This window comes from Epinephelus moara, chromosome 17, assembly GCF_006386435.1.
Source record: "Epinephelus moara isolate mb chromosome 17, YSFRI_EMoa_1.0, whole genome shotgun sequence".
Lineage (NCBI taxonomy): Eukaryota > Metazoa > Chordata > Actinopteri > Perciformes > Serranidae > Epinephelus > Epinephelus moara.
This window is the reverse complement of record NC_065522.1, coordinates 33,410,412-33,436,453: the sequence shown is the minus strand read 5'-3', so window position 1 is coordinate 33,436,453 and position 26,042 is coordinate 33,410,412. Positions and strand designations below refer to the sequence as shown.

The window sequence follows — 26,042 nt, the reverse complement described above, 5'->3', positions numbered from 1 at the left end:
GCTAAATGTTGCAGTAATCCACTTTATTATCTGTGATTAGGTAACATGATGTAACCTTTACCCTTACCTTAACCTTAACACCTCTCTTTTAAGCTAATACTTGATAGCTAACGGCTAACTTAGCATTTTCTTTAAAGCTTCTGCTTTAGGGCCAAGAGGCGAAGGGAGCTGATCGCTGGCTGACATGTAGGAATGGTGGGCGAGTCATGTGGCCAGTTGGCGGGTCACATAGCTGCTCTGGCTGCAGCTGGTTACAGATACACAGTTGAAACAGTTAGCTAGTAGCTGGTGTTTAACAGGATAAATGGTTGAAATGTGCAGCTCCTGCCCCAAGAAGTGGTTGTAGTAAAAAGGCTGCAGACCAAATAGATCTTAACATCGTTCAGCAGTATTTAGATGTGGAAGCTTTCATAATTAATAGTGTTAAATCCAGTTTAAAACCAATTCAAAGCTCACCTGTTTGTCCAGTTCCACGTAGCTGTCCTTGTCCACATTGTACTCAGAGTAGCTTTGGCAGGATCCTTTGCAGGAGCGGAGCTTAATATCGATATCCACCTGACAGAGGAGACGAAGAATTAGAAAATGAGGGAGGTCACACAAATCAACTCTGCAGAAACTCTGACAGTGAATAAAATGATGAGTCTCATCTGTGTGCATGGAGTGAACTTACTCAAGTCAAGAGAAAAACGTGCCTGAATCTGACTCTCTGACGTCTGTGTTGCTAAATATAAAATCTTATGCCTTTGAAATGAATCATTTCTGAAGAAACAGCTTTTTAACTTTAACTAACAACAGCTAAATCACAGAAACGTCACTCTGTCTGTGAAGAAGACACCAAGTGAACGCTCGCTGGTGACGTAGCCTCAGCTAACTTTAGCTGAAGCTAAAACTACATTTTTATTCTACACAATTAATTGATCCAATACTAATGGAGAAAAAAACTTCTTAACTCCTGCTAAAGCTAACTAGCATAGAAGCCAATTTCCTCCGACGTGATGAAATAAAGAAACGATCCTGTGCGGCACTACAGTTAGAGACTTTCTCAAATGAATCTTCATCCTCAAATTAATGACAGTATATGAAAACAATTGGAAACTTTCTCAAATTATTGAGAACCATTCTAAAAAAAATAGCATCTCAAAATAACCATACTTTTTCAAGAAAATGCGAAACTTTTTGAAAAAAGACATATTTTCTTGTCTCAAAATGAAGACATTGTCTAAAAAAATGACTTAGTATATCGAAACAATGAGAAACTTCCTCATAATTATGACTTTGTCTCTCAAAATGATTTTGTATCTCAAGAATAATGAGAAAAGGTCTCAAAATAATGACTTAGTGTTTAAAAACAAAAAGAAACTTCCTTAAAAATATTAAGAAACTTTCTCAAAATTATGACTTAGTCTCTCAAAATGATCTTGTATCTCAAAAATAATGAGATAAAGTCTCAAAATAACAATACTTTTTCAAGAAAATTAGAAACTTTTTGAAAAAAGACATTTTCTTAGAAATTATGAGAAACGAAATTTTTTTAGTGTATTAAAAAGATCGTGTCTCAAAATGAAAAAAAATATTGACTTCAAATCTCAAAATGGGCCTCAGTCAAACCACTGACTTCAAATCTCAAAATGGGCCTCAGTCAAACCACTGAGAGAGTTTCTCCTCATTTTGAGATACTATGGAATTATTTCCATAAAGTTTCTTGTATTAAACTATAAGTTGTTTATTGTAATGATTTGTTTATTTCTATTTAATCCCCACCTGCTGTGGTCTCTAAATAATCAACTATAAGTTGTCAAAATTAAGTTTATACTCTAGAACACATTTCGTCGTTATCCGAAGGCAGAGCAGGATCTGCACTTTAAAGTGTTGGCTCTATGGCAGTGATGATTTTAGGTAAAATAATAACTTCCTTAAAAAGGTGTAAAATTAAAGTAACAACATTTGTTTCTGTTCGGCAGTTTGTCACCTCGCCCAAAAACTTAACTCTTTTTCTTGACTTCTGTGGCGTCTTGGAAAATTGTCTCTTATCTTACGTTTACTTTTACAGTACTTCCTGTCATTCATCAGAAACAGCCGGAGCGTTCGCCGCACCCCTGCGTGTGAACATGTCCCTGCTGTGCCTCCGTACCTCCAGCCTCTGCATCTCCACCACCTGGTCTTTGACTCGATCCTTCAGGGCGGCCAGGACACTCAGCTGCCTGTCGATCTTGATCTTCATGTCTGTGATTCTCTGCCGCAGACTCTGGGCCAGGTCGAAGTAGTTGTTGTCGTGATCTGGTGGAGGGAGCGGGCATGGATAGATGAGCACGGTGATGATGCACAGGTGGGCAGACTGACTGATACTTGATGTGAAGTTCTACATCAACACTGACCACAGAGCATTAAAAGTATATCTACCATAAAACTTGAATTATTCTGTGGGCTCGATTTTGGGGCCCATTTTGTTGTCTCTGTATCTTCTGCCCCCTGGTCTTATCTTAAAGAAACATGGCGTCGCTTACCACCTATATGCAGATGACTCCCAAATTTACTTGCCAGTCAAAAGGCTCAACAACTGCTCCCTGACGCCCCTGTTTGAGTGTCTCAAGGACATTAAGGCATGGATGGAGCTGAACTGGTGGCTTGTGGTCCCAAAAAGCCACTTGAAAACGAGAGGTGACTACGCCTTCTCGGTAGCTGCCCCTAGGCTATGGAATCTCCTGCCTGCCCATGTCAAAATGGCCCCCACTGTAGAATCTCAAGACCCACTTGTTTTGCTTGGGTTTTGATTCTGGTTGACGAGTAGACCAACCTGTCTCTGTGTCTTTTTATCCCTTGAGCTTGCTGTACTGTCTGTATCGCTTCTGTATCTATGACCTGTATATTCTTAAGTGTATTTTTGTGCAGCACTTTGGTGACTTCATGCTTTTGAAATGTGCTATATAAATAAAATGGACTGGACTGTGGGTCTGTAAGGATCAGTGAATGTGATCAGAAATGCTGGAGGTGGCTGGAAACTTCAAAATCATACTCTGACGGGGAAAGTGTTTAAGATGGAGACTGGAATCATCAGTCGATTCAGATTCCTTCAAGTGGAGCCGTCGTTGTCCGATCAGGCTCTGAGATAACGTTAACGTTCAAACTCTAGAACAAATATTTGTATTGAACAGGCGAATCTGATTCGACTGACGACTCTGTTTATGTGAAAGAGCAACTGAGTGTTTCTGACTCTGAGTCCTTCAGGAACATTTTCAGCAACACATTGAAAAGAGAGAGAATATAATGAGTTCAGATGAACTCCATCAGTGGGATCAATCTTTTAAAAGTTGTGTATGAATTTCTACACGTCATGAACACACACACACACACACACACACACTAACCAGCGTCGATGGTGAGTCTCTCCCTCAGGATGGTGAAGGTCTCTTTGGAGTTGTGGTCGGCGTTGCGGTAGTTGGCCTTGTTCTGCTCCAAGAGGCTGCGGATCTTCTCGATCTTCTTCAGCAAGTCGTGGTCGTCTTTGTCCATCAGTCCCTGGATCCTGCAGCCCGACGGGCATTTAGGGCCCTGTTGGAGGACATGAGACACTTAACTTTAACGTCCTCACAACTACTCTGACTGGATGAAATGAAGTGATAGGACGAAGAAACAACACAAGGCTCAGCGCTGATGGAGCAGGAAGTGAGTTGTACCCAGTTATCAGACGTGCAGAAAGGCCACTCCTTCTCAGTGGCACATTTTTCGCTTCTGGTGGCGGGCTGCACCGGGCGCGCTCCTCTAGGGTCGATAACCGCGGTCTGGAGAGAGAAAACATTTAATTTAGGTTCAGGAGCAGAAAAATATGATGATGATGGTGATGGTGATGATGATGATGATGAGTAATACGTGTATTTTTAAAAGGAAATAAAAGACCTNTTATCAGACGTGCAGAAAGGCCACTCCTTCTCAGTGGCACATTTTTCGCTTCTGGTGGCGGGCTGCACCGGGCGCGCTCCTCTAGGGTCGATATCCGCGGTCTGGAGAGAGAAAACATTTAATTTAGGTTCAGGAGCAGAAAAATATGATGATGATGATGATGCTGAGTAATACGTGTATTTTTAAAAGGAAATAAAAGACCTGTCTTTTAGATTGACGTTAACGTTAATAACGTTATGGGTTCAGCTTTTCAAATGTAATTTTTGACTTTTACATGATTTTTACTTATTGATTTATTTTCACATTAAACTTTAAAAAAAAAATTTAGCTTGCAGAGTTTTGCACATTTTCGTTTGTGCTGTATGTTTGTATAAAAGGTGCGATATTAATAAAGTTGAGTTGAAGTGAATAAAAGCACATTGCTTGTTTTTTTAGACTGTAAAGATTAATAATGTGAGCAGATGATAATAACTGAGAGAACTTTTGATATTATTTTAGACTAAATATTCCTGGTAAATGCAGCATTATGTAACGTAAACCTTTCAAAACTGTTTTAGAGGTGTCTAAAAAAGTTCTATATTTGTCAATTTCACAGCAGTCGTGAGGAGACGTTTTATTTTTCAAAGTTCTCTTACTGCTCATTTTTAAACAAGTTTAGTTTGGATTCAGGTGGGCGACAGAGTTGACCTGTGTCTTAGACAAAAAGCTGGGGCGTCTCTGTAAAGGGCCAACATGTTCATATAAAATATGTTTCAAAACAAAGATTATTATAGCAGGACATTTTTACAGAGGTGTCTTCAGTGCGTGCGGTTAGTTTTAGATTTTGAAGGCTCTGAACACATTTTTTAATAGTTTGTCTGAGATGAGGCTGTTTTGTGAGGTTAAAAAAAAATACATGAAAGCAGATCAAAATATTTAATAAATCGTGTCTATTTCTCACACACACACACACACACAGACACACACACACACACATATATACTGCCGAAGGGTCGGCACACGGTTTGTGTTGCTCCACCCTGTGTGGGAGTCGAACCCCAAGTCTTCCACACCAAATTTATATTTGCACTCTTCCCACCTTGTCCTGCAGCTGCAGCTCAGCACTCTCCCTCAGGATAGTTATATTATTTCTCATTAACAGAAGACACGAGAGGTGAAAACCATTTTTTGCAGGCATGCATGCACTGGTCAATTTTCAGATTCGGGGCTTTGTTGGATTTCATACTGCGTCTTCTTTCAGACTGGAGGAAACTAAACGTCCCACGGACACATTCAGGTGTTTTAGTTCAGATTTCAGTGTGACATGAAGTACATATATAAAGTTTTGTAAAACTTGAAAAACAAAAAAAAGACTGTCTTAATATAAGTCATTAACTGGGGAAGTTTCATGGTGATATCTAAGAGTTAAAATGTTTAACCTGCACAACTAACGAGGCAGGAAACAGTGACATTAGGCAACACAGAGCAGGTCAGAGTATCAAACAATAAAATAAAAGGTGCACACAAAAAAAAATCATTTAAAAATAATTGTAAAAAAAAAATTGTTTTAGTTTTTTAAAAATGTTTGAATGTATTAAACTTTGATGTGAGACTCACCAGAGCTGAAGCCACAAACATCAAACTGAGACAGACGAGTCGCTCCATCTTTGTTTCTGTCGTCCTCCCGCTGTGTGAAGAAGACTGGTCACTGAATGTTTCCCTGACGGCGCTGACGCTCTATTTGAAGCCTCCTGGTTCAAGCTGACAAACCTGTGACTCAGCAGGAAACCTTGGTCAGGTCAGATCAGAGTTGAGTCACTTGTGCTGTCCGCACTGATCGATGCTGTTTGTTGTTCTCGGTGTGTCGTTGCTGTGTTCACAAACACATCGCCCACTCAGATCAGTCACTGCAGGACTTACCGGCATTAATGCAGAATGTTTTCTCAAAGCAAACAGTGACAAACACACTCATATCAGTGACAGAGATGTGGGACTGCTAGTTGTACATGAATCAACACATGTGCAGGAGATACTGGAATATGAAGTGTGGCCTGTGACTGCAAGATCAAACACTCAAAAACAGAAGCAGGAAACAATGAATAAGCAAAAAGAAAGAAAAATAAAACTATAGAAAATACAGCAAAACATTTTAAAAAACTTTAATAGAACAAACACTTTTTAAAACATAATAATAAAATATATATTGAAAAAACAAATCAAATAGAAATAATATAGAAAAGCATTTTAAAAATACATTTTGAAAAATCAAAAAACAAGTTAAAAAAATAGAAATATATTTAAAAATATAAATTTTATAAATATTAACAAATATAGAAAAGGAATTTAAAAAATAGCTAGAATAAAAAAATAAAGAAATAAAAAATATGGTAAAATTATAACTGAAGAACATTTTTAAAAATGGATAGAAAAATTAAAGAAAATATTTTTATAAGTAGAAAAAATATAGAAAAATGTAAATGTGGAAAGAGTAAAAAATTTTAAAATAAAAATATTTTTACAAAAGGATGTAAAAAATATAGAATAAAAAACATTGCTGTTTTTAAAAAAAGGATAAATATAAAAAAGAAATATATGAATAAATAAAGAAACTTGTTAATAAGAATAAAAGTATTATAAAATATAAGGAAAATGTACGAAAATTAATAGAAAAAAATATATATAACAAAAACTGTACAGAAATGGACAGAAAAAAATATAATATAAAATATTAAATATCTATCATCCTACTTCTCTACACTGTTATTATCATGAACACAAGTCAGACACAAGATATAAAGTCATTTTGTCTTGTGGGGAAGAAAAACATCAAAACATACACAGAAGTCATTTTTATGGAACAAACTAACCTTCTGAGGATCTCTGGACCCGAGACAGTCGGTCAGCACTGATGGATGTCATGAGCTGAAGAGTGGAGAGGAGAATGCAGCAGCAGCGCCACCTGCTGGAACCATCACTGTTCACAGCTGCACAATGTGGAGTGTAAAACACTGCGACAGAGAGCAGGGTTACATCTTCTTTGCTCCCACAGGCAGCTCGCACGTGTCAGACACATTTAACACTTTTTAAAACCTTTCCCAGATCATTTTTGAAACTAAATTCAAAACCGATTTTTGAACAAATGATATTTTTCTCATTCAAACATTGCATAAAGTACACATGTGGTCCTGTGCAGAGGTGGGCTTTATAACATGGTTATCAGGTGAGATGGCTTCATCCACATTTTGCCAACAGGTACAAGCACAAAGTAAAAAGACGATCAGGTCCAGTGGTGGTTGTAAGATTTGCAGAAATGTTTTACGCAGAACACCTCGACTTGTTTTGACAAAAATATATTATTAAATTAAGTAAGATAAAATATCTGTTGCTATAAAAACTTCACCAATTCAAAGGCCTAATGTTTATAAAAATTGAATTTCAGACATTTCAAGACTTTTTAATTAAGTGTGACAACTAACCAGAGTGTTAGCATGCTACCGTTAGCATTTAGCTCAAAGCTGAAGCTTCACATTGTCGCTGCCATAGCTGATAATAAAATAACGTTTGTAACATCAGAAATCTGAGTTTGACAGAACAGATCGACTCAATTTGACAACAGGAAATTTAAAATGGATATATGAATTATGATTATCACAAATTCAAATCTAACACTTTATAATTACTTTTAAGGCCTAATATTCATAAAAAATTAACTTAAGACGTTTTAAGACTCTAAAGACGTGCAGCACATGGACCTTACTGTGGGTCACCACTCCAGTTACAAACATTTATGACTCATGAAACATGGTAACATGTGTTATTCGGGTTAGATTAGTTCCTGCTGGTTGAGGCCAGTTGGATCTAAAACATATCGATGCCTTTTGGAGACAAATTTAGCACCAATTTTACAATAACCAAAACTGAAGAAGGAAAGTTTTGCTCATGACTTTATTTTAACATAAAACATGATATTTCAGAGTTTGGCACAGAGACACGAGGATCAAACCGACAGCCCGGTCGCTACTGCTTCTTGGTGTGAGTCAGTCGGTGGGTGGTGAGGTGCTGCAGGAGTCTGAAGCCTTTCTGACAGTGTTCACACTCAAACGGTTTCTCTCCTGTGTGAATACGGATGTGTTTGGTGAGGTTGCTCTTGTCGTTGAATTTCTTCCCGCAGTCTTTACAGTCGAAGGGTTTCTCCCCGGAGTGGATCAGGCAGTGCTTCCTCAGCTGCACAGCCTGGGTGAAGCACTTGCCACACTGGGAACAGCGGTATGGTTTCTCCATCGTCTTGCAGCACTCGTGACTGGACAGCTCTGAGAGGTCTGTGAACTCCTGCCCACACAGGGAGCAGCGCAGCGGTTTCTCCCCATGAGTGGACAGGTGTAACTTCAGCGCTGACGGATGGGCGTAGCCTTTGTCGCACTTGTCGCACTTGTAGGGTTTCTCGCCCGTGTGGCTGCGCTCGTGGATGATGAGGTGCTGCAGGAGCCGGCAGCCTTTGCCGCAGTGCGAGCAGCAGTATGGTTTCTCCCCGGTGTGTATCATCTTGTGCTTCTTCAGGTTGTTCCTGACGCTAAAGGCTTTGGGGCACAGGTCGCACTTGTAGGGTTTCTCTCCAGTGTGGGTGTACTGGTGCGCCGCCAGCGAGGCCTGGACCCTGAACCGCTTCGGACACAACTTGCACTGGAACGGTTTCTCGCCCGTGTGAACGCGCTCGTGCTGCCTCAGTTTGGTCAGCTGCTTGAAGCTTTTCGTACAGTGGCTGCAGCGGTGCGGTCTCTCCTCAGAGTGACTGAGCATGTGCGTTTTGAGGTCTCCCCTCCGGGCGCAGGTTTTGCCACACTGCTCGCATACGAAGGGTTTCTCCCCTGTGTGGACGAGGTGGTGCTGCTGGAGCGTGTGCAGCAAGTAGAAGCTCTTATTGCACTGTTTGCAGGTGTGACACCTCTCTCGTGGGGATGTTGCTTTATCCTGGTGATTTTCACTGTCCTGTGTGTGAATGCGTTCATGCAGCCTTAAGTGCCGTTTAGTCCGGAAGGTCAGGCTGCATGTGTCACAGGAAAACGTCTCCTGCTCCGCTGGCTCAGACTCCGGCTGGCTCGGTGTACCTGTTGTTGTGCTGCAGTGGTACCGCCGGTGTCGGGTGACGTTGCTCCTCCTTGCGAAGGATTTCCCACAGTGCTCACAGTGATGTCGGGGTTCACTCTTCTCTGCTTTGTCTTCATTGGTCGAGTCAAGAGAAAGAGAAATACACATAGAAAGAATTCAGTTTCTGTCAGAGATCACTTTTACAGCTGCAGTCTTTATTTTGGTGCTTTAGATTTAATCTTTGGACAAAAATCCGTTTTAGTTTCAGAGTGTATTATCATGAGCATTAACACTGCTGAGCTGGGATTTTCCAGTCAGCCGCAGCACAAGAAGCTTGGTGAAGAGCGAGAGTGTAAAATCAGTAAGACAAACACCACACATCTTCATCTGTACAGAAACATTTACCTCCACCTCCGGCCTCAGACGCTACATCTTCAGCCTCTTGTTGCTCCGGTGTGGAGACGCTGTCCTCGTCCCGTATGAACCACCTCAGCCCGTCTGAGCCGCCGCCGCCATCCTCCTCCCAGTTGGGATCGTTGTCGTCACACTCTGACTCTTCTTCTTCTTTAAACAAATCTACCTCCGCTCCGATATCAGTGTCATACCAGTGTGGATTCTCAAAGCAGTCGCCGGCCTCCTCTTTGAACTCCACCCTGATGCCGCTGTGACTCTGCTGCTCCTCTGCAGGATGGAGGAGCGGCAGATTCAGTCCTGGAGTTTTCATGCAGTCCGCCACGCAGACAGACGGCTGCCTCGATGCGAGCACTGAGAGCTCAGGGGAGGAGCCTGAGGACAGTACACAGTGGTTTATAAAGCACAATTCATACACTCTTAACGGGTCTTAAAGAGCTCCACGTGCAAGACATGATAAGAAATGGATACAGTGAGTGACCCGGAGTCTGTGGACACGACTCAAACATTGAACCGAGTTTCTTCCCATTTGGCCGTACGAGCAGGAGTGAGGTTAACAGAAAAACCACAGAGGCTGCACATTTACAGGCTGTCAGTGGTGTAGTTAGCATTGGTTAGCTTGAGGGCTAACTTGGCTACGTTACAGGAGCGACACTGTCAACCTGAACTTCCCGCCAAGCCATCGTTACGAGCACAGATGATACAACAGAAGGTAAGACGCCGAGTGAAAGGAAGTGAAGTGAGCACGTGATGCTGTGTTTCTGGAGGGACCCTCGTGTCAGCTGCTCACCTGTAGACTCCAGCCTCCCAGCAGGTGTCCTCAAACAGTCCACCAGAGAGACAGACAGCTGCTTGAAGCCGAGCAGAGACAGCGTGCTGGGCGACGCCATGATGTCCACCGACAGCTGCTTGAAGCCGAGCAGAGACAGCGTGCTGGGCGACGCCATGATGTCCACTGCAGTCGCTCTGAGAATCAACACCAGACGCAGATCTGAAAGACAGAAGATTGAACTGAAGCAGCTGAGGAAACTTTTATACACGAGTTTAACGACAAAATAAAGTTTCTCTGAATATCGCCTGCTCCCCAACATGACTCTGACAGCGACAGTTATTACATCATTTATCATTCCAGCTTCACAAACTTCTCCTTTGAAACACGTTAATAACTGTAATGTATCAGTCATCGTGTTAATAACTGTCAATTCATGCTTCTACATGAATGAATGAGTCACAATCATGTAATGACATCATGTAGGGTAGTCACTTTAAATACTTTAATTACATTATACTGATTACATTTCCAGAGGTGTGGAATTAGTACTATGACGGAAGTAAAGAATCTGAACACTTTCTCCACCACTGTCTGTTAATCTCAGCTTAACTAGGGTCCGGCAGGCGGTCCTGTTTGTTCTTTCTTCTTCTTCCGAGGAGATCCTACTTCCCATGCACGAAAAATCACCGAACTTTGCACAAAGGTCCAGTCCTGTGCCAGATTTGCTCAGCTGCAAACGCAAGTCAATAGTCCTGATGGTGGCGCTACAGATAAGATAAGAATACTTTATTGTCACCGTTAACATTGTCAGACAATATCACTGTGAAAATCTGTTTAGCAGCTCCTATTTGGCAGTTGTACAAAACAAATAGGGGGTATTGCACTCAGTATTTTAGTGTGTTCCAGTGTCAGTCTTTGGGTGGGATGGGTGGGGTGATGGCTTCGACGGCCTGGGGGAAGAAGCTGTTAGTGAGTCTGGCTGTTCTGGCTTTAAGAGAGCGGTATCCCTTTCCAGAGGGGAGGGGGGAGAATAGGTAATGTCCGGGGTGTGTAGGTGTCTCTGAGGGGGGGCAGTGTGGTCCCGATGATCTTCTCTGGGGTCCTCACCACCCGCTGCAGGTCCTTCCTGTCCTCTGCGGTGCGGCTGGTGAACCACATTGTGCAGCAGTAGGTCAGGATGGACTCGATGGAGGCCCTGTAGAAGTTAACCAGCAGTGGGCAGGGGAGGTGGGCCTGCTTTAACTTCCTGAGGAAGTAAAGTCACTGGTGGGCCTTCCTCACCTGATAGGAGGCGTGGACGGACCAGGTGAGGTTGGCCGAAATGTGGAGACCAAGGAATTTAAAGCTCTCCACCCTCTCAACTTCCTCTCCTTTGATGGAGAGGGTGGGGGCTCAGTCTTTTTGGATTTTCTGAAATCCACAATAATTCCCTTGGTTTTGGTTGTGTTGAGGTCCAGGTTGTTATGGAGGCACCAGTCTGTCAGGCGTTCGACCTCCTCCCTGTAGGCTCACTCATCGCTGTTCCTAATCAGTCCTACAATGGTGGTGTCGTCAGCGAACTTGACGATGTTGTTTGTGGGGTGGATGGGGGAGCAGTCATGGGTGAAGAGGGAGAAGAGGAGGGGGCTGAGGACACACCCCTGTGGTGTTCCGGTGTTCAGGATGAGTGTGGAGGAAGTGCCATCTCCCGTGCTGAGGTCTGTTCCTGAGGAAGTCCAGTATCCATGCGCACAGTGAACTGCCTAAGCACCTACAGCAAGCGTCTTAGGTTCAAAACTTTGAAGATTCACAACAAATTGACCGTATGTGCTACAGCTTTGCAACTTTCACCAAAATGTAGCCCCGACACTGAAGAAACTTTTGTACATTTAAACCTATTGCGAATTATGAAGTTTTTGAAAACTTCTTAAACCTTTCTCCTCCCACAATTTTTGCTCAGTTGACACCAAACCTGCTCCAGAGCATCTTGAGCGACAAACTGTCCTCACAGATTTTTGATCTATCAGAAATTGAGGCTGCAGTGCACCGAGATGTTTACAGCACACATATACTTGCAAATTCTTGATGAATAAGTTTTCAATGTTCATGAAAAAAAGAAAAGGACATAATTTTGGAGTCATGGTGGATGATGTTTGGCAAATATCAGAATTTTATGTCAAAAACTGAATTTTTGGCAGCAGTTTGAATTCTGTCCTCACGTGCCCCATCGCTGTCAGTGGGAACAGAGCAGGTTTTCACTTATGGAGTAAATCAATGAAATGAACATGTCCATGCTGTCTAGATGCACATTTGGTCTTGTCTTCCTATTCTGCCTCTTGTTGCTCAGCATTGCCTCAAATTGCCCCGACCTATGCTTTTATCTTCTTGTTGCCACGTCAAACACTTTACTTTGAGCTAATGTAGCTATTTAAATACAGTGTATTATCATTATCATTGGTTTATAACCGCAGTGACGCTGAGCTCACAACTTTAGCACGTGTGTTGATGTAGCTCTGGGACAACATGTCTGCTGTGTGTCTGTGAAGCTAACTTTAGCTTAGCCACACTTTGTGCTTCTCGTGTATTAGCATTACACTCAAGGTTCATATCGGAGCTAATGTTGGCCCTGTCAGGCTTCCGTCCGCCTCCATCTTCCTAATTCTGGCCCAGTTTCAGTCACTGTTCCGCCACTGTAACACCACACAGACAGAAACACGGTCACACTCACCACAGGGAGAACACGTACTGTCCTTTCATCCTTTCATGGGGCTAGCGTCTGAGCTACACCGCTGCTGCACACCAACATCCGGTTCGTATCCACATAAATAAACTTCCGCTCGTGCCTTTAAGCTTTCAAGTTGTGAAACAAAACGAAAACGTTGTTTCCGGTCTTTTCAAAAAGATAATTAAAGTCCAGACAGAGGAGCAGCTAATGAACTGATTTTCAAACACAAGAGCGTCTTTGTTTACTTCCGGGTTTAGTGGGAGGACGAAGATTTCGACCAATCGGCTACGACAACGTCAGAGGAGAGGCGCGTTATTGGAGAGTTTTGGCGCCAATCGCTGTGTCGCTGGTTTACAAGGAGACAGCGTCTCGTTTAGGACAAAAATAAGTCAATACGCGTTTTAAAAGTTGTTAGTTTTCTTAATGTAATTATAGGAATATACAATCAGTCAGAGGGACATTAGGTACTACAGGAAGTGATGTCATAATAATAATAATAATAATATTAATAATAATAATATAATAATAATAATAATAATAATAATAATAATATAATCTGTCTGTGGAGCAGCTCCAGACTTTTTATACCTTATGACATCACAAATTTGAGTTGTATCATGTTTACTAATATTTTCTGACTGTCTTAGACCAGTCGTGAGAACAGGTGTAGTTCCCCTTTACAGTGTTTACTTAAGTTCAGACTGTCTGTTCTGGGAATTATTGCCAAGTGTGCATATATGATGCATAATTTGCATATTTAAACATAACATTTCAGTTAATGTGTAGCACAAAAAATAATTATCTAAACGTGAGTAATCAACTGGGGAAGTTCCATGGTGACAGTACACACCTGCAGTGTCTTATTTTTGCTCTACAGATGTATGGAATTTTAAAATACATATCTATAAAAGCCATTTTACTCTCATACTGTGAACCAGAAATATTTACCTCACTAACACACAGGTTCCCATATTTATATTCATATCTACATGTTCCTTTTATGTGAAGGGTGTATATAGTGTAAATAGTATTAAGTGTGTAGTTGTGTCTAATTTAGTACTTTATATTTTTCTGATTCTGATATCTTTTTGTATTTTATCTTTATTCTATAAGTATTCTATCAGTATTCAACTTGCTTTTCTATCTGTGCTATTTGAGCTGCTGTAACATGTGAATATCCCCATTAAAGTTTTATCTCATTTCATTTCATTTTTTAAATTTTATTTTACTTCATTTGATTTCATTTTTTAAAATTTCATTTCATTTTTAAATTTTATTTCACTTCATTTCATTCCATTTCATTTTTAAAAAAAATTTCCATGTTATTTCATTTTTTAAATTCTATTTTATTTTATTTCATTTCATTTTTTTTAATTTTATTTTATTTCATTCTTAAATTTTATTTCACTTCATTTCATTTCATTTTTTAAATTTCATTTTATTTCATTTTCAAATTTTATTTTATTTTATTCCATTTTATTTCTTTTTTTATTTTATTTTATTTCATTTTAAATTTTATTTTACTTCATTTCATTTCTTTTTTAAAAAAAATTCATTTTATTTCTCTTTTTTAAATTTTATTTTATTTCATTTTTTGAATTTTATTTTACTTCATTTCATTTCTTAATTTGTTTTATTTCTTTTATTTTTTATTTTTTTTAAGTTTATTTCATTTTATTTCATTTTTAAATTCTATTTAATTTAATTTCATTTCATTTTTATTGTATTTCATTTCATTTCATTCTTTAAAATTTCATTTCATTTTATTTCATTTCATCAGGGTTTTTTTTCAGATTTATTGAGTGATAGAAAGAGCTAACTTTTTTACTCATTCTTGACAGTGGGGCCAAAACCTTTTTTTAAACTCTTTAATCAGGCGGTGAAGATTAAACTCAAAACTATTAAACCTCCCAGTGATTTCTTTTTTTCTTTAACATCATACATGAAGGATGTCAGAGGTCAGATCTGACGGAGTTAACAAAAAATTATACACAGCGTTAGTTTGGATCCATCAGGGGTACAGAACATATCTGTTATATCTGAAACACACTTGATAGAAATATTATTTAATTTATTTATTTATTTATCCAAAAAAGAAATCAGTACCTGAGCAGCAGTCACACCTGTTTGGAAACCAGGAAGTGAGACAGGATGTGATGTCGCTGACTCCTTTGTCCCCAATCAAATGATGATTTTGTAGAAATCTGATGGAGCTGTCAATAAACCTGAGACACATCTTTAAAGGGTCAATATTTTCATATAAAGTATGTTTTATGATTATAGCAGCACATTTTGACGCTGATGTCATCAGCACATGCTGCTAGCTTTAGATCTTGAAGGCTTTAAACAGATTTCTTAAACGTTTTCTGACACAGGGGAAGTTTAGGAGTTAAAAATAATGAAATCAGAGAATATTATTTTATAAATCATGTTAATTTCATACATATAAATCCTTAGAAAAGTAATGTTTAACCCCTGGTGGGAGAGGGGTCATGGGGTCATCAGGCGGGCACCTTCCTTTATTAGTGTATCGTTGATCAGAGGGCTCAGTGTTGACACCTGGCTCACAGCTCTGAGCTCCTCCGTGTGTCTCTCCTCTGAACACTAGATGGAGCCACGTCATCACTTTGAGTCTCTGCACAGATTCACATTAATCATCTGTTATATTTAAACAACAAACAGTTTGACCTCATGACACAAAGGAAGATAAAGTACAGCGCTGAACGTAACAATGTGAGTGAGGAAGGTGTGTTTGGATTTGTAAATGTGCAGGAACGAGTTCAGGTGAAGCGTCGACACACAACATGTGTGTGTGCTGCTGCTGCTGCTGCTGCGACACTGATGTTTCTGTATCCAGATACAAACGCCTGAAATAGATTGTGAGCCTCAGAAAGGAAAGACACCCCGCGGGTCCTCAGGCTGATAGCAGATAAAGACTTGAACAATCGATTGTACAAAACCGAACACACACACACACTCATAACGCCCACAGACACACACACACACACACACACACAGATCCACAGGCTGAATGCTTTGATAAGTCGCTCTTTTGAAGACGGAGAGTTCTGAAGTTGTTGGTTTGCGAGCCTCAATTAAATCCAGTTAATCATTTTAAATTCAAAGACTGCTTTTCTCATCCATAATGGATTCATGTGTAACGTAGAGGAGCTGCAGTAGGCCGGGCAGAGGAAGTGAACGTCTGTAATCCTCCCAGCTGCTGCAGGGCTGCACTTACACTCGTCACACTGCGCTGACGTGTGCGCTCGTCTCAGATGTTATGGTTTTTGGCAGGAACAAAAAACATACATTTATACTTTTAGCAGCGTTTTCTAACCGTCTGTCCTCGGGGAGCCTTTTTATCAATTGATGTGAAAAACGAAATAAAGTGATTCAAATCTGAGAGGACAAACGTCCCCTCAGTTCAACTGCTGCACACTTACAGACATGCAACCTATGGCAGGGCGTCACACCAACATACATCACATCATGTTAAAGCAAAGGAAGCAGGAAAATGTTCAGGCACAGCCAGAGTGAAAGGTGCTGAAATAACACTACAAGGATAAAATGTTTATTTTGTCAGGATTACAATAACTCTTAAACAGGCAACTGCAGCTCAGTCGCCACAAATACGTCACCTTTGTATGTTTTGTACGCATCATATCAAGGTCTCTAAAGCGATGTTATGTATGAGCTCTCTGTCATCAGGAGGTGGAGGGATGATGGATGACATGTCACCAAAGCGAGATGCCTGCCGAAGCTGCAGACCACTGTTCAAGACTAACAAACAACAAAACCACAAAACAAGAGTGTGAGTGTTATTTTAGGGACCAGTCACTGTGTTTCCTGCAGCTTCATAGCAACTAAACATGGGTTTTTATTAGCCAGACACAGCTGTGTTTCCAGCTGCTTTTCAGCCCCAAAATGTGCGTGTTTTTAGGGATCCCTTGCTATGTTTCCAGCTGCTTTTTATGCACCAAATGTAGGTGTTATTTGAGGACCCACCACTGTGTTTCCTGCAGCTTTTCAGCTCCAAATGTGAGTGTTATTTTAGGGACCTGTCAATGTGTTTCTAACTAAACATGTTTTTTTTTTTAGTGAGACATCCCTGTGTTTCCAGCAGCTTTTATCCCCTGAACATGGGTGTTTTTTAAGGACATGTCACTGTGTTTTCTGCGGCTTTTAAGCAACTAAACATGTTTTTTTTTTTTGTGAGACATTGCTGTGTTTCCAGCAGCTTTTCAGCTCCAAATGTGAGTGTTATTTTAGGGACCTGTCAATGTGTTTCTGGTGGCTTTTTAGGCACCTAACGTGGGTGTTTTTAGGGACTTGTGGCTGTTCTTCATGCAGCTTTTTCATTTCCAAACTTGGATGTTTTTTAGGGGAACTGTCTCTGTATTTCCAGCTGCTTTGTAGGCACCAAGTGTGTGTGTTATTTGAGGACTCCACCACTGTGTTTCCTGCAGCTTTAAGGAACTAAACATGTTTGTTTTTTTAGTGAGACATTGCTGTGTTTCCAGCAGCTTTTCAGCTCCAAATGTGAGTGTTATTTTAGCGACCTGTCAATGTGTTTCTGGTGGCTTTTTAGGCACCAAACTTGGGTGCTTTTTAGGGACCCATTGCTGTTTTTCATGCAGCTTTTTTGCTCCCAAACTTGGGAACTGTCTCTGTGTTTCTGAGCACCAGTTGTGATATATCTGGTGAGTGTTTGAGCCCCTCAAAGAGGTGATTCACTGTGTGGCGTAACACTTTGAAAGCAGCCATTCTGCATCATGAGTACTTTTACTTTGGATACTTTAAGTACATTTTGCTGATAACAGCAAATGATAACATTTACAATCATGTACTTGTACTAGTAATGGAGTGTTTTTGGACTGTGGTATTTCTACTTGTACATAAATGAAGGATCTGAGATCTTGAATGAAAGCTTGAACGATTGTTATTGTTGTCAGAATGATTACAGTAACCCAATAAGTCCTCAGATGTTGTGTTCATGTGTAAATATACAGAGAGAGGCAGCAAATCCATCTCCCCTCCTCTGCAGCCATCAGACAACAAACACCAGTGGACGTCTTTGGGAGCATCTGTAAAATAAATCGCTGATACGCTCTGTTACTCGCTCTCTGATGGATGCTTCTGTATTTCACTCTGAAATCTGGATTGATTGCTTCCTGTGTGGAGAACATTTCCCAGCGGCGTGAACACCAAACACCGAGCAAATCTCCTGCGTCTCAATTAGAGAGGATGATGTTTTAGTCACCGCTCCAGTTTGTGAGTTCGCTTTTGAACAGCAAACATGTTGATGTCAGACACAAGGAAGCTTCACTTCGCCTCCTTTCTACACTTTAAACAAACTGATCAACAGACTGACGCTGCCAGCTGGCTGAGGCTAGACACTGTGGAGGCTCTGTGTGTTCCCCAAGTACGGTGGCCCTGATGCTGCGTTTATCAGAGTCCTTCACAGCAAACTTTCACTCAAATCTCACCAACTTGCTGAAGTACAACAAGACTGATTCATTACTGCAAAGAACAAGTTCATCACGATCATAGGCAACAGTGTTGGTTTGTTTTAAAGGTTGGTACGGAAAGTAACTGAGTACATCTGAGGTTTGAGGTACTTTACTTGAGTATTTCCACGACCACATTGCACAAGTGTAAAAGCAAATATGGGTTTGCTGAAACATACAATAGCTACATTTTTCCTTGCATCTGGGTTGACCAGCGAAGTAGCAGCCAGTGGCCAGTTAGCGAGCTGAGCTACCAGCAAGAAAAACAAAACTAAATTAAAGCTGCAAGTAGCGTCGGGCGGGACCTCGAACTCACGCTGTTTCGGCCTCCAGCTCACGTAGACAGTTAAAGACAAAAGTTATAGACGATTTTAGACCCCAGCCAGTTTTGGTTTGATCTTTCTACAACATTCCTACAGGCCACAGCGGTGTGTCGAGGTGGCGCTAGAGAGCCCATTTTGGCACTTTTGGGGTTAATTTTTTCATTTTATCAAATTTTTCGCCAGACCTGACAAGCGTGCCAATTTTGGTGAGTTGTTGAGCATGTTTAGGGGGTCAAATTTGGGTTTTAGGAGACGGCGGGAGGAAGAATTATAAAAATAAAAATATAAATAATAATAAAAACAGCTAGGAAGCTTATGGAGTCAAAACCAACAACTTGAAAGACTTTACAAGAAAACCAGTCTCACAGTCCATCTCCATGCCTATACAGACCACCTTTCAAACTACAAAGACGCCCTCACTGCCGCCCGGTCCAAGTACTACTCACAACTCATTCACTCTGGCTCCAAAAATCCCAAGACTCTCTTTTCCACTGTCAATAAACTCCTTAAACCCTGCGACAACACCCTCTCCTCCATCACAACTGACAAATGCAACTCCTTCCTGGCATTTTTTCAGTCAAAGATCGAAACCATTTACCCCCCCCATCTCAGTCTCTCCACCGCTCACCGCCTCCACCACCACTCAACCACTGTCACCCCTGTCTCCCCCCTGGAACTCCTCCCCATCATCTCCATAATGAAGAGCTCCACCTCCTCCCTGGACCCCATACCATCCTCTATCATCAAAGTCTGCCTCCCAACTATCTCCCCACTCATCACTACCATCATTAACTCCTCCCTCACCTCTGGCTCTGTCCCAAAATCCCTGAAACTGGCTGCTGTCACCCCCATCCTCAAAAAACCCGGCCTGGACCCTGACGTCAGCTCAAATTTCCGTCCCATCTCGAACCCTCCCTTTCTGTCAAAAATTCTGGAACATGTTGTCACCTCCCAAATCAAAACCCACCTCCACTCTCATGTACTATATGAACCATTTCAATCAAAACCCACCTCCACTCTCATGTACTATATGAACCATTTCAACCCGGATTCCGCCCTCAACACCGCACCGAAACCGCTCTTCTCAAAATCACTAACGACCTCCTCCTCTCTGCCGACTCTGGCCACCTCAACATACTCATCCTCCTCGACCTCACTGCTGCCTTTGACACCATCAACCACACCACTCTGCTGTCCCGCCTACAAACTTCCCTCAACATCACTGGCTCTGCTCTCTCCTGGTTCAAATCATACCTCACTGACAGACACGTCAACAACTGCACCTCTGCCACCGTCCCCTTGCTTCAAGGTGTCCCTCAGGGCTCGGTGCTTGGTCCTCTCCTCTTCATCATCTACCTACTCCCCCTTGGTTCCATCATCCGTCGTCATGGTCTCCATTTCCACTGCTACGCTGACGACATCCAAATCTACATCTCCACAAAATCCATCACCCCGGCCACCCGCTCTACCCTCACCAACTGTCTGACTGAACTCCAATCATGGCTGCAAGCCAACTTCCTCAAACTCAACTGTGACAAATCTGAAATAATACTCATCGGCCCAAAATCCTTCTCTACAGCAACACAAAACTTCACCCTCAGCATTGACAACACCACCCTCTCTCCCTCCCCATTCATCCGCAACCTTGGTATCATCTTCGACAATAACCTCTCATTTGAACATCACATTAGCCGCCTCGCCCAAACTGCCTTCTTTCACCTTAGAAACATTGCCCGTCTCCGTCCATTGCTCTCCTTCTCTGCCGCTGAAACTCTCATCCATGCTTTCATCACCTCAAGACTGGACTACTGCAACAGCATCCTCTACGGCTCATCATCCAAAGTCCTCAACAAACTTCAGTACATCCAAAACTCTGCTGCCCGCCTCCTCACCCACACCAGCTCCCGTGAACATATAACCCCTGTCCTGCAAAACCTACACTGGCTCCCTGTCCCGTACAGAATCAATTTCAAGATCCTCCTCCTCACCCACAAAGCCCTCCACAGCCAGGCCCCCTCCTACCTCACGGACATGCTCCACCACCACACTCCCTCCCGCAACCTTCGATCATCCGACAAAAACCTCCTCTCACCTCCACACAGGACCAAGCACTGAACCTGGGGCGACAGAGCCTTCTCCATAGCCGCCCCCTCCCTCTGGAACACCCTCCCTGTACACATCCGTGACTGTCCAAATCCATCCGCCTTCAAATCACTCCTCAAAACCCACCTTTTCAAATCCGCTTTTAACCTTTAACATTAGCTTTTCGTTCTCGGTTCCTCATGTGCCCTCCTTTGTTTTTGCTCTATGCTTTTGCACCTTGTTGTTTTATATTGTCCTTGTCTTCTGTTTATGTCTTTGCACTTACATGTATGTACTTCTTTTCTTTGGTTTTAAATGTAAAGCGTCTTTGAGAGCTGTAAAAGCGCTGTATAAATAAAATGTATTATTATTATTATTATTATTATTATTATTATTTATTAAAACTAGACCAAGTGTCCGCTTTCAGTTTGGTCCCACTAAAGTACACAAGGGAAACTTGGCAATTTATATCGCAACCGAGCCATTTTTGAAGCAATGGCTCAGCAAAGGGTGGAGAACAGCTACAACCGCTCAAGCTGAACAGAGCGATGTCAGTGTGGACACTGGACACACATATTAAAGGGGACCTACAGTATTAGCAGGACATTGCTGTGTTTCCAGTCGTTTTTTACCCTCCAAACATGGATGTTTTTGAGAAACCCATCTCTGTGTTACTAACGCCTTTTTAGTCCTCAAATGTGGGTGATTTTTAGGGACTTGTCTCTGTGTTTCTTGCAGCCTTTAACCCCCAAACGTAGGTGTTCTTTTAGAAACCCATCACTGTGTTTCCCGCTCAGATAGTGGTATGAAAAGTGGTTGTTTTTCAAAGACACTGCTGCTTATCCAGTGGGATTGATTGTGCTCCACCAACTGGGCATTTCAAGCCAAAACATGATCATCTTCTAACTACAACCAAGAGGTGTTTGGGGCCTAACCCTAATCAGTCTTAATGCACCATAATGTTTTGTCCATGTAAAGTGTCGACCACACAATGTAGACTTCATGTAAATCAGACAGTGTTTGTCACATGAGGCTGCTGTTGCCAATAGGTGGTGCTGTGACTACACCTTAATATTGGTGTCCTCAGATGTCCTCAGGCCTGGACTCTTATTGGACATGAGCAATTTGGGGCAGATTAGACAACGTACACCTGAGTTACAACAACTTCCTGTTTCATAGTAAAATGCACCAAATGGCCACCGCTCCATGAAAACTCAAAACTTTAACAACTTTTCATTGTTGATTTCTGAAGACTGTACAGACTAAATCTGAAGTAGATCTGATTGACTCTCTAGAAGGAGTTTGGTAAAGTACAACAGCTGTAAAATTGCACAGTAAATTCAAAATGGCCGACTTCCTGTTGGGTTTATCATTTGGCTCCAAGAGGCTTTTTTTGCACATTGTGTGATGTCACATCTGCCTCCAAAATTCGTTACAATACATCTATGTGGAATTTAAAGTTGTGGGCTTTTACTTCATATATATATATATATATATATATATGGCTTCTAAGCTCTCCTGCACAATGTCCATTTTTGAAATTCTTATTGTCTTATTTTATACACATATATATACACTACGTATATTTATATACTAAATACATAAGACCTAAAGACATGAAGACCTCGCAGGCTGAAGCATTCAGACTTTGATCTAACAAGGATTTATTTTGGATTTAAACAGATTCTAATAGATGCAGTAAAAGTGTTAATCATGCTTGAAATCACCTACAGAGAAGAAGACTTAACTTCCTCTCACTGAGCCAGGTGAAATGCAACAGATGTCTATTTATTTATGACTTTATTTTGTTATTTCTTGCATCTGTTGTCACAGTGTCAGGTGTTTCAATTCGCTTATTAGTATTCAGTCTGTGTGTAGTGGATCGACATTTTGACCCTGCAGGATTACAGAGATTTACATCCTCCTCCCCCGCCATCATCAAAACACTTTACAAGTTAATACCTCAGGTACACACACACACACACACACACACACACACAGATGCAGGTCAGGTTGCTTGGTGGTGGTTTGTGTGTTTTAGTGAAGACCCGGAGGATTCAAGTCTGCCGCGTCCCCGTTTGAAGAGACGCCGACATGTTTGCAGGGGACTCCCAGCAGGAACCCTCTTCAGTCCTCAGATCATGTGAGCAGCTCAAAGGTTCCCCTCCTCCAGCTCTCCTCTGTTGCTCTCACTGTGGAGAGATCAGAGACCGAGGTGAAGGTGTGTAAGGATGAGCACATTCATACCTCCATATGTACATATATTGAATTTCCACATGTTAAACACATGTACATATGAAGTTAAAACATAAAATACATGTTCTCCCATGTACAAACATGAGAAGCTTTGAAATTGGATGTATATACATATACTAGTCCATACCCATTATGTACAGCATACCATACCATGACTTAGTCATACCAAACATTAGAAAAACACCAACATTGGTCCACAGGGGGAGCCACAGCGATCGGTCACATTTTAGCCATTTTGAAGCATTTTTCTGTTGTCATAGCGCCACCCAGTTGCCAATTAGAGTTAAATTTCTCCAGTCACCTTGAGGCGTCCTGTTCTACATATCTACCAAGTTTAGTAAAAATCCATATGGCGGTTAGGCCTAGATAAGAAATGAGCTCTCTAGCGCCCCCATTTTGTTTGATGGGGTCAATAATGGAGGGGTCCCCTCAGATTATGTGTGGTCATATGCCTACAAAGTTGCGTGGTGATGGGTGAAACCCTTGAGATGTTATACACCTTTATGTGATGAGCCACGCCCTCCGCAATATTCATTGCCTTATAGAAGCTCAGTTTTAGTAAGTTTTCCAACTTTTGCCAAGAGGGAACTTTAGATATTGGTCCCTAGATTATGTTCACCCAGTTTCATGCAGATCGCTCAAACTTCCTAGGAAGAGATCCATTTGAAGTGTTTTTCAAAAAATTCAAAATGGCGGAAAATCTATATAAGCGGAAGTTATGGGTTCTTGAGGCAAATGTGTTCCTCATGAGGAGAGGCATCTCTGTGCAAAGTTTCATGTCTCTACCACATACGGGGCATGAGATATGCCCATTCACAGTTTGACATTTCAATCGGTTGCTATAGCGCCCCCCTTTGGCCAATTGATGTAATATTGCTTCATTCACATCCTCCCATGACCCTCTACCACTGTGCCAAATTTCACATGGATTGACCAAGTCAGTGAGGAGAAAAACCTGGAACAGACACACACACAGAGTTTTCGTCATGATATAGTCAGATGAACATATTAACTACATGCTAACATTGGAGCCCACAGTGCAGAAGCAGTGTTGGTCTTATAGGTGGCAGCTGAACTTGTTTGGCTTCATGTGCCACTGAGCAACTTTAACAAGGATGAACAGCGCCCCGTCTCCAATGCTGTATCCAAATCTCGTTCTACATCCATGGACCCGACTCATTCTCACCCCTAATGTGTCAAATACTGATGCTGGGTCAGTGGCCTGAAAGTTTGTTTGAGCCATCCACCTCTACCTCGACCTCGACCCACCCTGTGCTGACAATCTCACTCTTTATACAACAGCAGTTGCTCTGAGCTTCAAAAAATGCCGCTGCACAGTGCATCTCATACTGCTGCTAAAGGGTGCCCCATTGCATCGGTATCTGATGCCAACGGCCGCTGACCAAGTCTTTGTATTTGACGAGTTGGGAGTGAGACCAGGTTACGGGAGCGCACCGCAACTCTAGCAAAACTTTCACTCGAGCTGAGCTTTGAGCTGATTGCTAACAACGATTGGCTGTTGAATGTTAGCGATAGCTCATAATTAGCATCTCAAAACACTAACATTTACTGTGTAACATTTGTGTACACATGGGTATGACATCTGACACAGCTAAGGCTTAGCGTGTTTGCGTGTTCGTCATCATTCCCCTCCTTCATGTCTCCCTGTCTCTGTGCATGTTCCTTTCCTTCTTCCTTTTCTCCCTCCTCACTTGTTCCTGTCTCGTTCTCTCTCCATCTTTCCTCTTGACTTGTTTTCCTCTCTCTCTCTGTTTCCCTCACAGAGTCACGGACGGATGCTAATTGGCTTCTGATGCATTTTTAATGTTCAGCCACCCAACCACTCTGCCTGCCACCATGTGTGTGTGTGTGTGTGTGTGTGTGTGTTTGTGTGCGTGTGACAGTTAGATTGTGTATTGTCAGTGTGCGTGTTGCAAAGTGTGATCATGCTGGTATTTGCACTGCCGTCTGAAGTAAATGTGGTGTGTGAATGTGCATCTGCCCGCATGTTGTGGTGTGTAATCTCATGACAGGAAGTCAATTTGTACTCATCTGTTCGTGCTTCAATCCCAGCGGACGCCTTAATGGCTGGCAGAGAGTGTGTTGAGCGACAGGAAGTCAGACAGGAGAGTTTCTTCTCCCGTCGCTGCTCAAAGTTTGTGGTTAACAGCTCTTCCACAATCTATTTGACGCTTCATTAAATGAACTCGTGGTGTCCGGCAAACTGGGTCACTGGTGTGTAAGTGAGAGATTTCACATTTCTCTCTTGCACTCCTGTGACATGGTCGACTCATGATGGACAAGTTTTATAAAACTGATTGAAACAGATGCAGCAGAACACGAGATATCATATTCCTCCTTGTCAACATCTGGCGCCTCGACCCAGTCTCACCCCAAAGTCGTTGAAAACGTGTGTGTGTCGGCTAAACGTAACCATGTGTGTGTGTTGGCTAAACGTAACCATGTGTGTGTGTTGGCTAAACGTAACCACGTGTGTGTGTCGGCTAAACGTAACCACGTGTGTGTGTCGGCTAAACGTAACCACGTGTGTGTGTCGGCTAAACGTAACCCCGTGTGTGTCGGCTAAACGTAACCACGTGTCTGTGTTAGCTAAACGTAACCACGTGTGTGTGTTGGCTAAACGTAACCACGTGTGTGTGTGTTGGCTAAACGTAACCACATGTGTGTGTTGGCTAAACGTAGCCACGCGTGTGTGTTGGCTAAACGTAACCACGTCTGTGTGTGTGTTGGCTAAACGTAACCACGTGTGTGTGTGTTGGCTAAACGTAACCACGTGTGTGTGTGTTGGCTAAACGTNGTCTGTGTGTGTGTTGGCTAAACGTAACCACGTGTGTGTGTGTTGGCTAAACGTAACCACGTGTGTGTGTGTTGGCTAAACGTAACCACGTGTGTGTTGGCTAAACATAACCTCGTGTGTGTTGCCTAAACGTAACCACGTGTGTGTGTTGGCTAAACGTAACCACGTGTGTGTTGCCTAAACGTAACCACGTGTGTGTGTGTTGGCT

The 26,042-nt window shown here is 41.9% G+C and overlaps 3 protein-coding genes and 1 long non-coding RNA gene across 5 annotated transcripts in view; 1 reads left to right on the top strand and 3 right to left on the bottom strand.

Moving 5' to 3' along the window:
* rnf175 (ring finger protein 175) overlaps positions 1–26,042 on the top strand; it is a 394,559-nt gene that overhangs the window by 101,936 nt on the left and 266,581 nt on the right. The window lies entirely within an intron of this gene.
* Positions 399–5,650, bottom strand: fga (fibrinogen alpha chain). The gene is made up of 5 exons (XM_050066414.1): positions 5,494–5,650; positions 3,675–3,779; positions 3,366–3,549; positions 2,132–2,277; positions 399–555 (listed from the first exon to the last, which is right to left on the bottom strand). The coding sequence occupies exons 1-5, from the start codon at positions 5,539–5,541 to the stop codon at positions 424–426; spliced, it is 615 nt and encodes a 204-aa protein (XP_049922371.1). The 5' UTR covers positions 5,542–5,650; the 3' UTR covers positions 399–423.
* Positions 7,790–13,097, bottom strand: LOC126403687 (gastrula zinc finger protein XlCGF57.1-like). Of its 2 annotated transcripts, XM_050066398.1 has the most exons (5): positions 12,852–13,097; positions 10,329–10,363; positions 10,163–10,271; positions 9,367–9,747; positions 7,790–9,092 (listed from the first exon to the last, which is right to left on the bottom strand). In XM_050066398.1, exons 3-5 carry the CDS (start codon positions 10,260–10,262, stop codon positions 7,894–7,896), a joined length of 1,680 nt encoding a protein of 559 aa, XP_049922355.1. In that variant the 5' UTR covers positions 10,263–10,271; positions 10,329–10,363; positions 12,852–13,097; the 3' UTR covers positions 7,790–7,893. The 2 variants fall into 2 exon arrangements, with proteins under 2 accessions (XP_049922355.1, XP_049922354.1); XM_050066397.1 differs by having other exon boundaries at positions 7,791–9,092; positions 10,163–10,363.
* The window catches only part of LOC126403699 (uncharacterized), a 16,727-nt gene continuing 13,159 nt past the window's right edge, over positions 22,475–26,042 (bottom strand). The window contains exon 3 of the long non-coding RNA XR_007571351.1: positions 22,475–22,952. This is a non-coding gene — a long non-coding RNA (uncharacterized LOC126403699). The remainder of the gene's footprint in view (positions 22,953–26,042) is intronic.